At 44.4% G+C, this 20933-nt stretch overlaps 2 protein-coding genes across 5 annotated transcripts; both read right to left on the bottom strand.

Moving 5' to 3' along the window:
• Positions 1-19: 19 nt before the first annotated feature.
• On the bottom strand, positions 20-2612 carry ppp1r17 (protein phosphatase 1 regulatory subunit 17). Of its 2 annotated transcripts, none has more exons than XM_048265856.1 (4): positions 2161-2612; positions 1492-1577; positions 931-1086; positions 20-267 (listed from the first exon to the last, which is right to left on the bottom strand). In XM_048265856.1, the coding sequence occupies exons 1-4, from the start codon at positions 2214-2216 to the stop codon at positions 197-199; spliced, it is 369 nt and encodes a 122-aa protein (XP_048121813.1). In that variant the 5' UTR covers positions 2217-2612; the 3' UTR covers positions 20-196. The 2 variants fall into 2 exon arrangements, with proteins under 2 accessions (XP_048121813.1, XP_048121814.1); XM_048265857.1 differs by lacking the exon at positions 2161-2612 and adding an exon at positions 2064-2118.
• A 2005-nt stretch (positions 2613-4617) lies between these two features.
• On the bottom strand, positions 4618-20428 carry itprid1 (ITPR interacting domain containing 1). 3 transcript variants are annotated; one of them, XM_048267196.1, is made up of 17 exons: positions 20124-20428; positions 19207-19411; positions 18688-18736; positions 18394-18431; positions 17564-17620; positions 15458-15506; positions 14727-14804; positions 14203-14405; positions 12924-13471; positions 12345-12405; positions 11266-11411; positions 8341-10074; positions 6430-6557; positions 6064-6175; positions 5446-5664; positions 5115-5182; positions 4618-4765 (listed from the first exon to the last, which is right to left on the bottom strand). In XM_048267196.1, exons 2-16 carry the CDS (start codon positions 19313-19315, stop codon positions 5135-5137), a joined length of 3579 nt encoding a protein of 1192 aa, XP_048123153.1. In that variant the 5' UTR covers positions 19316-19411; positions 20124-20428; the 3' UTR covers positions 4618-4765; positions 5115-5134. The 3 variants fall into 3 exon arrangements, with proteins under 3 accessions (XP_048123153.1, XP_048123154.1, XP_048123155.1); XM_048267197.1 differs by having other exon boundaries at positions 5478-5664; XM_048267198.1 differs by lacking the exons at positions 17564-17620; positions 18394-18431; positions 18688-18736; positions 19207-19411; positions 20124-20428 and adding an exon at positions 15925-17368.
• Positions 20429-20933: the final 505 nt, after the last annotated feature.

Here is a 20933-nt window from a genome sequence, read left to right as displayed (position 1 = left end):
GATTTCAAAGAAACCTGACTGGTTATAGGCACAATTTATATTTTCTTCTCCAAATGTTCTACAACAAAGGCATGAATGATTAAATTACAAACGTTACTTTTTCTTTTTAAAGGGCACTAAATTCAAACAACCCATAGTCAAACAACCCATGGCAGTGATGTGAATGGCTGTTGTCAGAGGCATGGTCCCAGAGGACTTAGTTCTTCACGTCTTTCTCCTCATCCTCCTGGTGAATCAGACGAGCCTCCCCCTTCATCTGCCTCACACCTGTTTACCATCAAAACAGGAAACACAAATATCATCCTCACTCTCAGCGAACTCTTCGCACATTTTTACCGATACTCCAACGCCTTTATGACTTTAATGACTTTATAGAGTTCAAAAACAACTACCATTAATGAAAAAGTCTTTACACAAGACTAGAGCAATACATGTTGGCTTAAAACATAGCACACAAAACAAGCTTTTCATATACAGTATCAAAATATATCTACATCATCTGAAGGCTGTTGATAGAATTGTTGAGAAATTTGGCAGAAACTAATTCATTGTCATCAGAGGATGGCAATGCTTCACGAGAGGGGAACATGCAATTTAAAACAAGTATTCATAATGCATTTATATCCCCCATGCTTTATACCAGCCTTTACTATTGATATCGTATAGTCATAATTATCCTTTTAGCATGTTTTAATATTAGTACCGGTATATATGGTACAAGGCATTATGTTACATGCACTCCATATCCAGAAAGGTTACACATGGAGAGAATACAGAATGCCTGAGCTAAGTACTATGAGCCACACTGAGACAAGGTTTAAAGAAACATAACAAGAGACACATGAAGATGTTTACAGGAGGAAGTAAATCCAAAGGACAGGTAACACAGTGTTAGCTAAATAAAATAAAAAGAGAAGAGAGGGTGCTGACCTGGGATGAGGGGAGGGGTGTTGAGCACAGGTGTGTCTTTCCTGCGAGGCTTCTTGTGTTCCTGGTCATTGTGCTGGTTGTCGGCGTGCAGCTCTCCAGAGCCACACTTCTTCTGTCGGTCCATCCTCAGCTTCTCTTGGTGCTCAGGCAGACCATCTGCAGCACACATCACAAACAGGGTGCCACACAGGCTGGGGTTTTGAATGGGCTCTTTAAACAGAACCTTTTTCTTTCTTCTAGAAAAGAATTTCAGAAAGCCAGAAAAATCTCTTCAAACTTAAGAGCCTGTCAGTGCAGTCATGGGCAACAATTTCCAAGAACTCTGTAAAGATTTAGTCTGTATTCCATCAGTAAAGGTATGTTACGGTAGTCTATCCATGATGCTGTCTGACCAAGATGTAAGTGAATAATTGTGGTGTATGTTGGATGTGATTACTGTATGTGACTCAACTGGCGTCCTGGTTTGCGCTCCCCTCTGATGGGGCAGGGAGAGAATGCCTAATACACACATCAACAGATGCTGTGCTCTCTGCAGTCCCACTCCGGCTCTTTCATACTCACAGTGCGCTTCCTGACCCTGCAGCCTGTGTTCCGCCGTCTCCGGGGGTGAACTCACACAGCCAGTAGACATCTCCTCTGATGGCGATCTGTGGCCAGATCAGATGACACTCTCTCAGTCTCTCAGCCCACTCTCACTGAGATCCAATATTCATTATTCATGCCCAAATCACATCACAGGACTCCCCAATGTTGCAAGAATCAGGGTCTGAACAGCCTGGACTGCTCTTTAAAATCTGATTTTCTTTTTTTTTGGTCAAGTAAATGTTAACCCCATTGTACTTTGAGACAAAATTGATCATTCAACATATCATTCAAATTTAACACCATCTAACATATTTTGAACATTACAATCATTCAAAAGTTTAACATATGCTATATGGTGTCAAATTTCTTCAGTAACATATACCATTTACAATTTAAAGGATAATCAAACTGAAAGAAAGGGTTACAAAACGTCATTTAACATGTAAATTACATCACCACCCCTTCATATTGCAAAGTCAGCATTTTAGTTTTTACCAAAACTGGATACACACACAAACACACACATCAGTGTTCAAAATGACACACACCTAAATGAGACGTACAACTAAAAATCTCTTTTAGCTTAGCTCCTGTTTAAAAGGCCAAGTAACAGCACATTGATGAAGAACAAGACGGAGCTCTTACCTTAGTAGCCCAGAGAGAGCTCCTGGTAGTGGAGCGCTAAGATCAAAGGCAGGCATTATGTACCACGGAGGAGGAGCATTACAGCCACCACGACTCCATTAGTGACCGTTGTCCGGGCGACAGGAGCCCTCACCATCAACCCCCCATCACACGGCTGTCCAAACTTATGAATTTCAAAGGGCCGCCTAATTAACCTATTTCGACAGTTTCACTTGCACGCCATGCTAACATGGAACTATGAGTGGCTCTCGGAAATAAACAGAGGAGAAGAGGATGGGGTGGTGCAGGAGATAAGGAGCACAACAAAAGTAGGGTCAATGTATAGAGAGAGAGAGAGAGGGAGAGAGGGCAGAAGAAAAAGGAAGAGAGATCTACAAGAGAAAGTGTGAGTATTGTTTGAGAGGTGGGGATGAGTGAGGAAGACAAAGACATGCTATAGAAATAGAAAATATCTACTTAATAAAAATAAAAAAATTAAACATATCTAGTCATCCAGTCAATCACAATGCTCACTCACAAGGCAGAGATGCTTTTGAAAAAAAACCTGAGGGAAAGAAGGAGCAAATGAGATGAGGACAGGAAAGAGAGAGAGAGAGGGAGTAGTTTACATCCCCAGTCCCAGATGTCATGGTGTAGGCTTTCACTGTATTTATGTGATATGTGGGGGGGGGGGGTTTAACCCCAAATAAAGCACCTAAGATCACCGCATCTATCATCTCTACTTTAATTATATAACTTCACAATTAAAACAATCATACATGGTATTTCCTATATTCTTTTAAGTAAATCTTCCAAGTCTTGATAATATTATGTTCAATATTTTAAATGACCTAAGCCAGATTCAATAAAGGCTTTTTAAAGAATTCCTTCTCCTCTTATATATTTGAGTGCCTGGGACCTGCTATTGCTTTCTTGATAATATAACTCTGATTACAGAAGACCTGTGAATGATACATTTAGGCCTACAATTAAATAGGACCCTTGAATTTAAAAGGGTTGCCACTGTGCCTAAACAGCTTTTCTCAAATTCACATCGATCACTCACTGTAACAAAACATGCATGTTAGCCTTGCCATCTGAACGTCTAAAATGCACAACTTGTCAGATGTTTGTGAACACCTATTGAATTCTCTCAGGTTTGTGTTAGAATGCATGATGACCCTGAGTAAAATCTTCAGACCTCTCGTGTCTGGCTTGGCTGTGCTGCTGGCTTAAGGTCAATATCTTTGGCTTCACTTGAGGACTTGTTTATATCCACTCGTACAGGCCTGACAGACTGCTCCCACAAAAATTACAGGGTCTTTGTTTTCAATCTCGGAAACAATAACCTTTCACAGAGATTCATAGTGGAACAGCTGTTTACTCATAAATGTCCCACATAATGAAATCATGACAGAGGAGAATATATTGGTGTGACATTCATTGTTTGCCTGTAATAAAACAGCTAAAAACATTTTGCCATTGTGCTTGTACTTGGAGTGAATTCTTTGATGTCTGATGTGAAATTGGGTCTGTTGAAGCAGCATTTCCAATATGAGAAAGATTATTTGACCACATTATCCATCAAACATGAGAGGCTTTTAGCAATCTGAATGGGAGACATTTCTATAAACAAGAATTTAATTGCATGTTATGTAGAATATGGCCGAGAATAGCTGTTATTGTCCAAGGACACCTAATCTGAAGTGCTCAAAGCGTTTGCAAAACTGCAAGCGTCAAAAACATAGTATGAACTATTATAATTATAATTCAATATTTCTGGTCTGTTCAGCAGTGTTTTGTTTTTATGAACAGAATAATGGGTCCAGCGAAGAGGTAAAGGCAATAGCTTGGTGTTATTAGGGAAGTGTGAATAGTCTGATCATAAAGAAGGCCCATATGCCTCTATTCAGCTCAGGCTCAGACAAAATTGTAGGGAGAAACACTGGTCTATATGATAGAGATAGAAGATGTATTCTTAAACTTTTTTTGTCAAACATAAGCATAGGCTCACTCTCTTTCACTTTCTCAGACTCATAGATCAGGAACATGACACACACTTATATATGAACTTCTGACCGTACAGTTGGCACCTGTGCCTCAAACACACACACACACACACACACACACACATACATACATACACACACAGATTACAACAATATAAACAGCTGGATGGTTCGTCTCCTCATACTACTCTATGTACTGTATACACAAGGTCCAGATTCATCAAGTGTATTTTTATATCTTGTCAGGATCTGAAACATCCTGTGTGCTAGGCCAGCCAGCTGCTTCCTCATGAGACTGTGGCCTTTTCTGGGAAAATCCATGATTTAAACAAGTACATGTTATTGTGAAAAAGACACTGCATAATAGCAGCAGATAATCAATGGTCATATTCGTGTCAGTGTCCAATAAAGGACACCAAAAACACCACACAACACAACAGATATGGAGGACTTTTTTTTTTAAGTTGCTTTTATTGGACCCGAGCAGAAGACTTGCTTGTGCTTGGAAGCCTGCACTCTTGTCCTCATTAAAAAATTAAAAGGCAGTAGGCGGATGAAGGCAATCATGGGAGGGAATACATTAGTTCAAGAGGAAGACATCTTCAAGTTGGCGGCAGCTGAAAGAAAGAATGTTGAGAGAAAACACGTTAATTATTGTTTGTCGACAAACAGAAAATGATTCCTATTACCACTCTCATTCAGGCTCTTTCGGTGAGAAAGCAAATGCACAAATGAGCTCCATTATAATTACTGCCTGAAATTCTGCAGAAATACTAAAATGTGCTCCATCAAATAAACCATAACAGACCGAGACCTAGGGGAAAGAGGAGGAGAGAGAGAGAGAGAGAGAGAGAGAGAGAGAGAGAGAGAGAGAGAGAGAGAGAAATGAGGTGAGGAAAGGATTTGGGAAGAAAATAGTGAGCAAGTCCTGTGCACAATATATGAAGACACATCAGTCACACTCACATCATATAGGTTTGTTAGCTTCACTCCAGCGAGTCATTACTGATGGACTGGTGGATCGAATTCTTCAGCTGTGTGAAAGAAAGAAAGAAAGAAATGTACATTTTGATCAGCCTATCAACATGATCCAACTAACTTGAGTCTAGTGATGAGCCTACAGCAGAAGTGGTTTTAGATTGTGTCTGGTACAGTGGTGAGGACAAAAGCCCTGCTCTCCTCTCACTCTTGCACTGGGGGGGTGGAGGCTGCAGAGGGCCGGCCATGAAATGGCTTCTCACAAGTCTCCCACTGACACAGAAGAAAAGAGAACCTCGTTTTGAGCGCAGACTCTTACATTTTGGATGAACCCTACGAAGTCCAGCTTGCCTTGCTTTGTGCTGCGACTGAAATGATGGGGAGGGGGCCGGGTGTCAATCGTGTCCGTCACAGGCAGCAGGCTACACTGAATGGCCACACTTCTGCTGGAGGCGGGCTCTAGGCGGGGCCTGTCTGAGGGCTGTATCCTCAGCTGAGTGCAGAGATGAGACTGTTCATCCAGAAGCCTGTTGATCTTCTGCAAAAGCAACAGTCAGGCCATTAGGTGTCACCAATAATGGGATATTAATAATAATGACTGTACAACCCTAAATACTCATTTATATATATGATATACAAATATGTTTATATTTGTATAATAGTATGTTCTTATTCTCTTTCTGTAAGTCACTTTGGGAAAAAACATCTGCTAAATGAATAAGTGTATGTAAATGTAAATACTACAATTAAACTTGCAAAAAAATGCTAACTTTATACTTTACTTAACCTCAATGCTGGATGTAATATTCATGTCAGGAAAACTGAGGGCATTTCTTAATACACCTAACTGAGCTTATGCTCTGCCTTTAGATATGTATATTCTTTTCTATATGATAAGTTTCCATTGGTACAAAGTTAGCACGTGTCCACACCATACCATTTTGAAGCTGCCGTCATAGTGCTGGACCAGGTCAGCCAGCTGCAGCTCTAGCTCCCGTGCCTCCTGTTTGACCGTGGCCCTGAGCTCCAGCACGTCCCTGACCTCCTCCCTGACAAACAGCACAGCTCATGTCAACAAAACCAGCAGCACCACCAAGTTTCTCTACTTGGTTCTGAGTAAAACACCTAGAGATCCAATGTTCTAGCAGGCCTTGTGCACAGCTGGCAGAGAGGAGGGTTCTTTGTCAAAACTGTCAACTGAAATTGCCGAACTGACACCAAACTCTCTTGGTTCTTGATAACAGTGTGCGTTAGGAGGGAAGTGTGAAGGTTTCACTTTGACAGCAGTGTGAGCGCACCATACCTGTCAGTGACTGATAGATCCTCGTACACAGAGGCCTGTTCGTGACCCAGCCGCTCCTCGACGTCGGTGAGGACAGCGCGGAACCTCTTCACATCCCGCATCATCCCCTCCAGCTCGTCCAGAGAATACTGATAAACACACGAGATGGAGGAGACCGATGAGCCCAAGGACACATGCGGAGGGTGTCTATACGTGCACATCAAAGTGGTCACTTCAACTGGCACCCAAGTGCTCTTAATAACACACAAACAGCAAAGAGAAGCACCAGGAAGACCGAAGGACAGACCCCGTCAGAGATGAGAGAGAGAAACAGAGAGAGAGAGAGAACTATGAAGAGAAAAAAAGGAGTAGAGTAAGTGTGAGTGTAACAGAGAGAGAGAAATAAATGGAAGGAAAAGAGCAGAGTGGACAAGTGGTACACGACGGCCAGGCTCAAGCACCAGCGTCCTTTGACATGTTCCGAATGTCACCTTTTGTTGAGCGCATCTGGTGAGTGTGTTAAAACGAGCACTGAGGTGGGAGCAGAGAGAGAGCGAGAGAGGAAGAGAGAGAGAGAGAGAGAGAGAGAGAGAGAGAGAGAGAGAGAAGAGCTGCTGTAAATGACCTGCGCCTACAGTACCTATCTCCCCTCACATTCAAATTAGGCATTCACATGCAAATGGAAGCGCACATGTAACCAATACCACCCTGCCATATTTTTCCTAAAAGATGCTTAGTGCGTCCTTACACCACTAAACAGGGCGGGAGGGAGAAAGTGTTTATTCATTACTGCGGTAATTGTGTCGTGCAGCTCAAGAGGAAAATACAGACACGGCAAATCAGATCACGTCGGGCCTCAGCGCCTCTGGATAAAGAGCTCAAATGAACAACAGCAGGGCTGAGGAATAAGAGACAGACAACCTCACAAAACAGGTCTGATTTTTATCCATTAGAGTTGGGACCAGTCTGCTAGGCGAGCTACCTGCTATTGATTCGATTATTTGATCTGGCTGCTCGCCGCTGATTGAATTATTGGGGCTGAGGGAAATAGGAGCTCGTCTGGCTGAGGCTCAGTCAGAACAATACAGAGGGCCTGTGTGTGTGTGTGTGTGTGTTTGCCAGAGGCACCTCATCTTGCAGTTGAAAGAGGAAAGATGAAAGGGGGAAAGTGAAAGTGAAAATATCTGTGTGGGCGTGAGTGTGATGAGCTGCCTGTGTGTTAGTTTGTGTGTGTACAGTATGCGTGTGTGTGTGTGTGTGTGTGTGTGTGTGTGTGTGTGTGCTGGTTTCTTTGTGGGTGGGTGCCAGTGTGCCTGTCATGTTTTGCATGTGTACTGTGAGTTTCTGTACTGTATGTATAGTCTATATTATATAAGCATGACGTGTCAGTGTGTGCATGTGTGTGTGTGTGTGTGTGTGTGTGTGTGTGTGTGCGCACGTGAATGTGCGTGTATGTGTGCATGTGTGTGCGTGTGTATGTGTGCGTGTGTATATATATATATAGGTGTGTATATATATATATGTGTGTGTGTGTGTGTGTGTGTCTGTGTGCTGTGCGTGTGTGTGTGTTCAACAGGGATGTGTACTCACTGGGAGACCGGAGGCTGGCTGTGACAGGTCTGTATGTGTGTGTGTGTATGTGTGTGTGTTGTGTGTATGTATATGTATGTGTGTATATATGTGTGTGCGTGTGTGTGCACGTATGTGTGTGTGTGTGTGTGTGTGTGTGTGTGTGTGTGTGTGTTCAACAAGGATGTGTACTTACTGGGAGACCGGAGGCTGGCTGTGACAGGTCTGTATGTGTGTGTGTGTATGTGTGTGTGTTGTGTGTATGTATATGTATGTGTGTATATATGTGTGTGCGTGTGTGCGTGCACGTGTGTGTGTGTGTGTGTGTGTGTGTGTGTGTGTTCAACAAGGATGTGTACTTACTGGGAGACCGGAGGCTGGCTGTGACAGGTCTGTATGCGGACCGTGTTGGGAGCAGCAGAAGCACTGGCACTGACACCAGCGAGATGCTCTACCTGCCATCATTACACCATCCAGCCGCCCGTCATCATCCTCCCACGACAGCCCCGTATCCAAGGAGATGGACCGCTTCTGGAACTTTCCGAACCCCTTTGAGCTGTCCAGGGATTGCCAAAATGGACCGGCGGAAGCCAGCTCTGGTATTTCCTCGGCGAGGCTCTGTGGGGTGGGCGGGGGTATTTCCACTTCAGACCACGCCCTCCTGGAGAAAGAGTCCCGCCTCTGTGCGACATCACTAGAACGGAGAGCCTCTTGGGTGACACCTTTCCTAAAGGCTGTCTGGGAAATGGGTACTAGCGACGAGCGCATCTGTACCGACACCGACCGTCCCGGAAGACGAGGCCTTCCTTCTGTTCTGGAAGGTTCTATAGGGACACTTTCCCCATCTACTGACGTACCCTCTATAAGTACACTATCCCCGTCTACTGACGAGCCCTCTGAAAGTTCATGGGAGTCTACAAGTTGAGATGTTTCTGTGGTGGACATCTGTGTGCCTTGGTTTAGTGTGTGAGTGGGCTCTGACTGTGCCTCTAGTTGGGAGTAGGCATGTTTAGAACTTAACCCTTTATCACCCAAGGCCTGACGTTCACCCGATATAGCAAGTCTCTCCTCTGCTACAGTGGACTGTAAAGAGATTACAGCACCACATTCTTTCATTGTACGTTGAGTCTTTTCAGTCTGCTCAGGACTGTCTTCAGCATTAGCATGGTCTCTAGCACAAAGGGCAGTGCTTGTACAGTCCTTTAATACGTTATTGCTACGAGCACAAACTACAGTTGCATCTGTACTGACACTGTGATCGCTATGACTCTGACTTTTGCTAACCACACTCTTGCTAGCATTACCACTTACAGCCCAAGGCGCAAATTCACTTGCAGTGTTCTCACTGTCTGCTGTTTCACTGACCACAGGTTCACACTGCACATGCTCAGTCACAGCTTGCTCACTAACCACACGTTCCGCACCCTCCTCCTCCGCCTCACGACATGCACTCACCTCACGTTCTTTTATTGCACTAACACTCACGATCAGGCTGACAACTCCGTCACAAGCTGAGACCTCACCGGTCGAACCTTCATCACGTACATTACTAATCCCCTCTTCACTGAGCGTTGGTTCGAGGGCCACACTGATTGCACTTTCCCTGAAATGCTGCCGTTGCTCATTGTCCAGTTCAGATGAAGGTTGTTCACCTCCCTCCAGACTCTCTGCAGTCACACTGACCCCGTCAGATGCTAAGTCCTCCGTAGTGGAACTGTACCGTCTGCTGTCAGTGTCCACGCAGCCAGCACATTCTAAGCTTTGACAGGATTCTAAGAATGGACAGGACTGATCGGCCCCCATGGCACTGGCATCCCCCCTGACGTCAGCAGGAGCAGCGTCGTCTTCAGCATCTGTCGGGTCCACCGACGAACCCTTGGGCAGCACCGGGGGGGTCTCTGGGGGGGTCGCTCGCCTCTCCTCGCCCAGAGGAGCTGTCGTGGAATCGGCCAGGTCAGAGGTGGGGGCGTCTGAATCGGGCGCGGGAGGGAGCAAGGAGAAGAGGGGGTTGGGGAAGGTTGGCGAGGTGGGAGAGGGCTCCTGACTTCCCCTCAGCGTTGCCTGGCTTTCTGTGCTGCTAGACATGGCATTCAGCGCCTGTGGAGGGAAAATGGAGAGAATGAGAGCCTGCACATCACTAAACTGAACATATCACTAATCTTAAAATACGTTTTATACTGTTTTTGTAAACTATGAATACATGGCTGAACCAACAGGAAATCTAATAATAGGAGAATCTAATTATAAACCATCTGGACTAGGAGGAAATACTTAAAGTCTTTATGTTACTACGGAGTATTGAGAGAGTCCCTCAGTGTGAAGCTGACAGGCACACTCTCAACATCCACCACAATAGACGTATTCCACTCCTCTTTCCTGCTTCCTAAGCAGTTGACCAAGGTTTGATTCTTGGCCAATGCAGGATGCCTTTGTAAGTACTGTTGGCCTGCTAAATACCTGGCAAGGCTATGCTCATGCAGTGCAAGAACAACTTGTTCTGGTGTGGGGTTTTACAAGTATTGCATTTTTGCATGCAATTTCAAACTTTCGGCTGGATCTATCACTGTTTTCTGCTCAGACATATTTTGATGTTGAATGTCTCTTAACATTCTTTTTCTTTAACATAAGTTCTTTCATCAACATTTTTTTTACATTTACTTACTTTTTAAAAAAAAAATGTACACAACTTTCTACAGCAAATCATATTGAAACCAATCTATTTATGCATTTCCAATAAACATGTACAGTTTTGTCATGGTAACACTTAACATACATCTATAACACTGCAATAGACATGTGCAATATCAGATACCTTTGTGTCTTTCTGAAACCCAACTTACGACATAACTTGTGTTGAATGCATGCATTGTGGCAAACACGTCAACATTTCAACATGAATATTGAATGGCACAGATTTCAATAAGTAAGTAAGTATACTCTTTTGATCCCGTGAGGGAAATTTGGTCTCTGCATTTATCCCAATCCGTGAATTAATGAAACACACTCAGCACACAGTGAAGTGAAGCACACACTAATCCCGGCGCAGTGAGCTGCCTGCAACAACAGCGGCACTCGGGGAGCAGTGAGGGGTTAGGTGCCTTGCTCAAGGGCACTTCAGCCGTGCCTCCTGGTCGGGGTTTGAACCGGCAACCCTCTGGTTACAAGTCCGAAGCGCTAACCAGTAGGCTACGGCTGCCCCCTATCTATATAATAATCTATCATAGCAAAACAATAGCACAAAATGCATGCATTAAAAACAACAAAAGCAGTTGTAGAATTCCCTATTACCTTCATGAGCTCAGGGCCAGGGGACGGAGACTGGGAGGCGACAGGGATGAAAGGTTCCTCCAGGAACCCGCTGCTGTCCGACTGGCAGCTGTTGGTTCGGACCACACTTGACTCTCTTCGCGATAGGAACCCACGCTCACCTTCACCTATGAGAACACAGAAGAGAAGAGCACGGTCACATTCACTCTCCACAGCCTCCCTCATTTGCCTTTGTCTCAGCCACACTGTGCACTATTGGAACACTACGAGATAAGTATATACATGCAATAAATCCCTATCTGAGACATGTGCCATATCTATTTGCCTAAGTATACAGTCTAATGAAATAACCCTTTGGCAGATGTATAAGGAAGTCAGGAGTGACTCTTTATCACCAGTTATACGGAAGAACACATTGAAATGAGACCACACTGTAAAGTGTCAAATTTGCCATTTTATTGTGATAAGAGTTTAGTGGCTCATAGTTGCCGGATGTTGTGCACTTCCATGTAACTTGTCCCAAGTAAAACATTGTACACTATAAAGATGTGATAGCTTACGTCATAACACTGGTATGGCAATAGGAGCTTGACATGTTAGTGTCCATTCAGTTTGTTGATGCAAACTGTTGTATCCATTGATGAGTAGCTTTTTTTAAGCATTCAAATGGTTACTTTCAAGTCATGGATGTTTGAGAGAAAGGCAAATGTGTTATATAAACTTAAATAAATAATAAAAATGAATGAGCTTTCATGTTACTAGAACTAAAAGCAATAAAAAACAGGTTTAGAGAGACACATGCAGATTTCTGTGAGATTGGGTGAATGAGTAAAGCAGAATTTGGAATTCTTGTGTCAGACACAGATGGATGGATGGGTGGTTAGATGGATGGATGGATGGATGGATGGATGGATGGATGGATGGATGGATGGAGATAGATGGATGGGTGGATAGATGGATGGATGGATGGAGATAGATGGATGGGTGGATAGATGGATGGATGGATGGAGATAGATGGATGGGTGGATGGGTCAGAACAGTCTAAATTGTGATTTAGAAGACAAGCCAGCAAATAAGCACTCCAATGTCACTTCACAAACCTATGTAGTCTGCCATCCCAGTCACACTGCCAGACACACTGCTCTCATCGAAGCTCTGGATCTAAGGGGACAGAACACACAACTCTGAAACACATGACTGCAGTCCTTCCAGGTGGCAATGTCTTTGGAAATATGCAAAACATGCAAATAAACTAGGATATATTTAACACTGGTGTGAACCATTGTTATTATTGCTAACCATCACATTACCCATTGTGCTCACGAGGGTTATATGTTTACTTTCCAAAAAAAAAAACAGACTGCAACATAGCAACGGTACAACAGTACAGTACAGCACAACAAGGTAGAGCCTGCAATTCTGGAAGGAGGTTGCTGATATTGGAGCTCAACCAAATACACACTTTATCAAATAACACATTTCAATTCTCCTAAGTTCTTTTCTTGAGCCAGAACTATATACAAACAACAGAGGTTTTTGTAGTATAAACATGAAATGGACAGTGGAGCAATTAGTTGAATTTGGACTGCATTGAGGACTGAACCTTTCAGGTTATATTTCTTGTTTTTGCATGCATCACATGCTCAAGTATGTCTCATAAGTGGTAGCCACTACTTTACCTCCTCCAGCTCAAAAGACTCCGTGGGCTCTCCTGGGCTTCTCTTCCTGAGTAGAGGGGTAGGGACCAGGGACCGGGGCTCCCTGATGCCCCTCAGCCTGGCGGGGCTGTCTTGGAGGCCCACGGGCGACACCACGGTCTGGGCATGGACCTCGGAGGGCTCTGGGAGAAGCCCCTGTTCCTCCACCAGAGGGGTGAGGCTGCCGTTCTCCACCAGGCTTGGCCTGGTGCGCTTGAGGACACCCCGCTTTTCGGACAGGCGCGTGGACACGGGCGTCTGCGCCTGCGGTGGGGTGGGTTGCTCGGGGTCGGTGGTGGAGTCTGCGACTGGGCTGAGTGGCTGCTCCTGGGAGGTCCTGGCCTGCGTCAGGGTCTTCTTGGAGGCCCGGCGTAGGAGCATGCCCATGCGCTTCCTCTTCTCACGGGCTTCGGGGGACATGTTGGCCAGGGGCCCCTGGGAGCTCGACGGACCCCCACCGGCTCCTCCGCCTACCAGGGAGTTGAAGGCAGTAGTGACCTGGTGGAGAACCTCCAACTGCCTGAATCGATCTAGAGGGGTGGGTGAACAAGAGAGGGACAATATGTAACGTGGCAAAGAAATAGTCAAGTCAAGTCAAGTCATGTTTTGTTTAAATAGCGCATTTTATATGAACAGAGTGTAACCCAAAGTTCTCCACACACAAACAACAGAGTGGACAGAGCGGCAAAGTCGCCAGCGTACCCGTAATGGTAATGGTAATAAAACACACATGACACACACACACAGTGACATAACAAAACATATCAACAATTAATAGTGCATGAAGATAAGATAAGTGAAGGAACACAGAGACTGACTTAGAAAGGGTTAGGAAAGAAGAGAAAGGAGAGAAGGGGAAATGAGTGGATGTCTACCGTGAGTTAAATTCATCAGTGTTAGCTAGTGGCTGACCTCAGGCTATCTTTTTGAGGAAATGAATAGGCACTTCTCTGTCTGCTTCCCCTTTTACTTACCGCTCTAAGCTCTTACTACTTCAGAAGTAGTTCACTCCTGCTAAATAAGACTTGGGGTAAAACTATTTACTCTGCTGAGATGCCTCTTCTGGGCCAAGTATCCAACTGTACCTACTTGCAGTGTCAGCATGTTACTTCAAGTAGCAAAGAGGAGAAGATTTATAACTTGTGTACACCATGGAAATGCAGAATTTCCCCCGATGTAGACACAGTTATGAAACAGAAAGCCAGGACATGTATGTAATAAGCAAACCCTTATGTAATATTAAGCAACAATCGGCACGTACTTCTGACATCTGGGTTTTCGATGTCCATACGGTTCTTCTGGGCATCCAGAAACACTTGTAGATTGATCCCACGGGCCTGGGACTGGTTGTTGATGAAGCGGGCCGGGATTCGTCCTGTGATGTCTGGTTCCTCTACGCCGAAGCCGAGGTCAAACAGCACCTCTTCAGGGTCGTCACTCCACAGGTTCAGCACGTCCATGACACTGAACCAAAGACGAAATAAACGTTCAGTGTAAGGGCGGAATTATAGTCACATGGCAGACCCTCACGCACTCAGCCTCCAAAGTGTTTCCAAAGTGTAATTCCGACATATGGTTTAAATGTGGCGACTGGTTATATCTAACAACAACACTCTACAGGTAAAACAAACACTCCTATTTCTATACAGACAGACACACACTCAGGCAGGGAGACACACACATACACCCATACATCCTGTATCTACTCAGTAGAAGAGAATGTTGAGTAGATATATGCACAAGAATAAACATCTGAGATGACAAATCAAAGACACAAGGTTTCACCTCAGTGGACTGGACTGAGTAGAGAAGGCTGAGGCCAGGCTGTTCCACCGGGGCAGAGTAGAGCCGGACAGGGACGACCTGCAGTGTGGACACATCGTACAGTAAGTTCACTACAGACTGTTCAGTCACAGCGTCCAAAAAAGCACAGCAATGCTCAGCCGTCACCTTATTATAGCCCACAACAGCTTGCGAATAGGTTATTATAATGCATCGCTTATGGCCAGCCCTTGCATTACTTTTTTCCACTTTCTTTTTCCTATATGTGCTGATTATGCCGAAAGTGAATCACATTTTCTTCCAGCACCACGCCATGCAAACCAGAGCACGAGGCCTGGTTTCTGAGAGGATGCGGCACGTGGCCTGTCCCTGGGAAGGTAAGTTTGCTCATTTGACATTTGAATGGTAAATATAAGTCAGTGAGGTGTGACACCAGTGCCTTGCCCTATAGTCCTTCAGATCATGTAACACGTCACAGGATCGATGGCACCGCAGAGTTTCGTTTTAATTATGTATTAAAATGACATCAGGGCCCCATGGCATCACTATTAAACATGTTTGTATTGTGCTGGCAAGTGATAACAGTTAAGAGATCTCGAGTGTGATCAATAGTAGTCCTGACAGTTCTTTACTCTGACATGTGATTTTGATCAGTTTAAAGGCCAATTTATCTGCAAACCCCTCTGCTGACAGACAGACACAGACAGAACATCCTTGAGGAAAAAAATTCTTACCGCAAAAACTCCTTGACAGTCCTGGCTCCTGGATTACCATATATAGATGCTGGGAGAGTGAGAGAAGAGAAGCGAGGAGAAGAGAGGGAGCAGGGGACAGGTTGAGAGGAGGAGAAAGAGATAAAGACAAGACAGAGAGGGAGGGGAGGGGTGAGTCAGAGAGATGCAACAACAAGGAGAGTCGGCGCAAGATGGAGAGATTAAACAGTGAGCAGACAGGTTTAGGACAGAGAAACGTTGGGTAGGGAGGACGACAGGAGTAAATAAGATGTTATCGCAGATTCCACAAGATCGGGCAAGACAGACATGTTGGCAATTTAAAGACGCTATCGCTATCTCGCTGGGGCTTTTTTTGAAGAGCCAAAGCAGCATGGTGCTGTTGCTATATTAGGCAAGCCTCCTGTCCTTGCTGTTTCCATTTAGCTGGCCTTTCAAGCTCTCACTTAGGTTATGTCTATTCATCTTACTCTGGCATCTTGTCAGGGACAGAGTGCGCTACTCCATGCCTTCCTCTTTTTTTTCCAGAATCTTCTCGTCCCAGTAGCACTCCCTAATGCAGCCCTGGGCCAGTCAGCAAAACAGTCCCCTGGCACTCTCCGAAAACATAATTTCTGTTTGATCCGCATAGACTCCAGGGACTGAAGCTAATCTCATCCACTTCTTGAGTAGTTTCTGTCTCATTCTCCACTGGCTTTGGGACAGTGTGCACCCTTCTGAACCCTTCTTATGTAACCAAAAAAAGGGCTACTGTGGATCTCAGGCAAACGGTGTTCCACATGAACAGTGGAGGTCGCCCATGATTAAAGACATTTAAAAATACATAGCTAAACACAGTCAGATTTCTCATGAAGCAGAAAGATGTCCCAAAACAGCAACCGGAGCAGGCAAAGCCAAACAGGGACTTAGTCGGCAATCTAGCTCCCAGACCAGTTCTCCAGTCACAAGAAACAAGTCCTTGATGTCAAACAGTAAAAGGAATGATGTGCTCCACAAAAGACAAACAGGAGGTGGGACGTTCAGGAAGTAAAAATACAGGACAGTGTGTCAGTGAGAGAAAAAAAAAACTTAAGTAGACACACTGTTCTTGGAGCTGCCAGAATGGCAGATAGTTCCCAACCTACAAACACATTCCTGCTCAAGAGGCACAATCGCATATGAAGGAGACACTTCTCCCAGACGTAGCAGACGGGATGGGACGCAGTCACCCTCCTCTATACCTTCTTCTCCAAAGGACGGATTCTCAAGACATCAACTGATCTTCCATCCAGAGACATGAACATTGGCGTTCTGACATGAAAACCTTGCCATTCCCATGCTTAGCAGCCCTCTCCGACAGACCAAGATTCCAGACCCTCCCCAGATGTCCTTGGATGCCCTGGATTCTGATTCATCCTTCTGGAAGCTGGAGTCCCTCTCTCTCCCTGTCTCTCTCCTCAGAGCCTAATCTCTTCCTACTTCTTCTTCTCCTCTTCTTATCCTCCACAGTGTTTAGCTGTTGCTTCTTTTTAAGGCTGGCACTGCATTAGGGAAGGTATTTCTGCCCGGTCGCAGAGCCACTCAGCGCTGGATTTACACACAAATACATTCACACACACACACACACACACACACACACACACACACACACACACACACACACACACACACACACCACCACCACCACCATTGCCTACAGCAGGTGACATTCAGGACTGGAAAGCATCAAGCCCTGGCGGTGTTTGTGTAAGGAACGGAGAGTTCTTTGCCAAGAAGGAGCACGCTGTTCCCTTGCCGTCTCCGGCATCCACTTAGAGTGCAAAGAGGGGCTTAGGACAGTCCCCCCCATTACTTTCATCCAAAATGGTATCGTCATCCCAGGATCTACCGCCAAGAGGCCAGTGATGGAATCAACGAGGGGCAGAGAAGCTACCAGCACAAAGCCAATACCTCCCTACCTCCCTAGTCACTAAATTGCTGGGACTCCAAACAGCTAGACAGCATCTACAGTATGCGAGCAGTGTTATGTTAAAAAAGATGGATCTGTTTTCACCAGAGTATTTATTTTACATGTTACTTTTTGTGGAGGGACAAAGAACTGTGTTGTCCAAACAATGAAAAGGTGTTTACCTTCCACACCCAGCACTAAGTCATCCTCAGCACTAGCATTTCTCCGCAGAGGCTCCGCTGTTGGAAAGAGCAACACATACATCCATTAGCGGACTAATCCAGAAGCATCCATTACCGCTCACAAACATACAAGTATGTGGAAACAGACCACAGAGAGTACAACTCGAGCCAACATGAGATAAACATAAATCCTTCCTACCCATGCTAACAGGCTTCGTCATTTCTCATCAAAACAAATGTCACCTCACCTTTCTGATAATGTCAGGGCATTTTTAAAAAGTCTGAGATTCGTGAGTCAATGCTCTAAATCCTCCTGAGGTGACATAAGCCCAGGTGTTTAGTGGTGGGAAACGGGCTGATTGCGTCTGGGCGACATCGCAAGTGGCCGTTCCCTTGGTTTCCTGGACTCTGATTTGCATCTTGTTTGAATCGATTGGACTCGCATGGCCCATGCCTACCGCTCTGACTGAATGAGTGACCGAGTTACACAACCCCTTCACCAGGGAAAAATGTAGAAATATATTTATCTATGGCAAAGAGCCAACTGCAACATTGCTTTGCTCATGACAGACAGACAGCACTGTTTTGCCAGTCAGTCATCATTTCACATATTAAATTGGTCAGGAGGCAGATACTCTGTCACAGTTCCTATGATCATGTCAGATTATTATCATTGTTGGAATCTACTATACAGATGACTTATGGTTCTCTCCACTTCTGAGACATGAATGCACTATGTAATAAATGATATATAATGATAATCCCGTTATTTGCCGCCCATGAAGCCACAGCTAATGTTAAAAATCAGTTCATTAAAGGCTCTTTCTTACCTGCAGACTTCTGAACTGGTTCAACCTTCTCATCAACCCTGAAGGGGAATATAAGATTAAGTGAGAAAGGAGATTTTCTACAAAATACAGCTATCACTTTATACATAGTAATATCAATCTATTCTTCACAAATGACTATGCTTCAAAGAGTTTAAACAGTTCAAGAAACGCGGTTATGGTCAAGACTAATTTAACATAGCTGCTATAGCTGAATAGCTGCTACAAGCTGGAGCACATATGGACATATTATTGTTGAGTGGGCTATGGAGACTATACAGCATGATTGATACTGACCTGTTAATGGAAATAAGCCACTGCTGGATGCTGTCTTGCTTGTAGTCTCCTGTACAGAGCACAGGACAGGCATTTTAAAGCAGTCCTTTTTGCGACCCTCACTCCACAGTTGCCTCAGTCAGATTTGGGGAACTCTTTTCATATACAAAAGGGGCTCCTGTTTTATTTCATAAAGGCCCTAAGACAGACAACCGGCCAAAGTCTGCTTGACAACCAAAAGCCAGTGACCACCCCTGAAAGTCATAACAGTGAAAAATACAGTCCAAACAGGAAAGAAGTAACTGCCAAGATGGGCGATCTATTACCATGTCTTTCACAACATACACACACTCCTTAATGCACATCAAGGGGCTGGCGCACAATTATGATGGGAGACGAAAGATCTCAAACAAATGGATGGACACAGGTGAGCCTCAGACGATATGGCCTATTAATATAATGTACTCAATAACCAAAACCACACTTTCCAACATGTGTTATTTGCCTTGTGTATGTCACCCACTATGTACACAGCCTTACCTGTTCCTCCAGTGTTTGGAGGTCCGTCAGCATGTCTATCTACCTTCCCCCACCTCTCCCTGGAGGCAAGCAGGTTTGCCCTTTTCTCCAAAGCTGTGTCAGCGGCCATTGCTTAACTTCAGTTTGTGATTCGAATGGGAAAGGCTTGCAACATCATGTAAGACCGTGTCACTGGGATGAGCGACAACTGAGACGAAAACAGCACCTTTGTAGCCAAGAAAATAAGTAATATTTTAAACACATATTTTGGAAAGACCATTCAGAGCAAAGATGCAGTTTGGTTAAAGACATATATCCTGTCATTTTCCACAGTTTCCTGCCAGCATGTTTATCACTTGCGCGCAGTGGATATTTTGGAGATGTGAAATTCCACCGAAACCGGCTGCAGGATGTAAATAGAACCGTCCGGGAAGCAAGAAGTCGGCTGCTAGTGCTGATTGTGTGCTATACGTTCCAAACTTCTGTGGCCATTTTAAAATATGTAAATATAACTAGCCTAGTCATGGTTATTTAGTTTAGATATCTGCCATAGCTAAGTTAGATTTTCAAAGTTCTGGGAACGCAAATGATGAGTTGACACACAAGTCTTGAGACTGAAGGTGAACTACGGCTACAATCTATATGACATGACACGTGAAGAAAAAGATACTTAGTTGGAGACATTCATTAATGCGGGAAACTTTTATGAATGGTCCCTTAAGCCAACTCATCAAGGGTCAACTGTTTCAAAAGTATTTATAATAAGTTAATTGGCTAACTGGGTTAAACCTTGTGGAGTGCATTTTTCCTCGACAAAATAGCCTACTTCTACCTGGTGGGGGAAAAACGCGCTCACATAGGCTGCCTGAGTTTCAGTCCTCTCTACCTGCTAAATTGGTGACAGTTAAAACAATTGAAGTTAAAACAGTACTACTCACCTCTTATTCCAGTGGCAGATGCGCATCGTGGAAAGGTTTGCGAAGTTGTAACCTGGTATACATGGAGATATAGCTTTCGTTTACACTGCACTGCCTGCCCGTCACTCAAGTTTATACAAGGAACAGCTCACTCTCATTTGGTTTTTCACGTTGATATGCTGCGAAACATGCAAATAATCGTTGAGCGCTCTAATTCCTAGAAGTGTGCTTTGGGCATGGAAGTGTAAAGCATCTTAGCAACGAAGAAAACGACTAACTGCTGAATGTTGTAACACCACTTGTTACCCTGGCACAAATAGGGAAGTGTTTTGGTAGCCTCTCACAGACAGAATACGGTGACCTGAAGAAAGGCGGTGTAGCGGTAGCCTAGTCTAACGTTTATGTCTTTGTGTTTTGTGGTTGACAGGCGGTGTAGTCTATCTGATAATAGAGATGGAGTGTATTTACTTTCAAGTTATTGTTCGTGTATTTCTTGCGTATTAGCACTAGCCTTTGGCTAATAACTTGGAAAATAACTTAGTAAGTGGTTATGGTATGGATAAATATATTAGGCCCTTTTAAAAGGAAACTGGAAAACTCTAGGCTAGCTTGTTACAACCACTCACAATCTGCAACCTGACATGGACATTATAACATAGAGAAAGCCTGTGGTTTGACCATGGTGATAACTTTTTTTATTATTTGGCAAACTTAAAGTCGATTTCAAACTCAAAGGAGAGTATTGGAAACAGTGTGAAACCCTGAGGTGTCTAATGTGACCGCTAGATGACGCCCTACAATTTAGAAAAAATAAATGGTGAATTGCCTTTG

The sequence above is a fragment of the Alosa alosa genome, chromosome 16, assembly GCF_017589495.1.
Source record: "Alosa alosa isolate M-15738 ecotype Scorff River chromosome 16, AALO_Geno_1.1, whole genome shotgun sequence".
NCBI lineage: Eukaryota > Metazoa > Chordata > Actinopteri > Clupeiformes > Clupeidae > Alosa > Alosa alosa.
The sequence above is the reverse complement of the archived record's forward strand: the minus strand, read 5'-3'. Positions and strand labels throughout refer to the sequence as shown.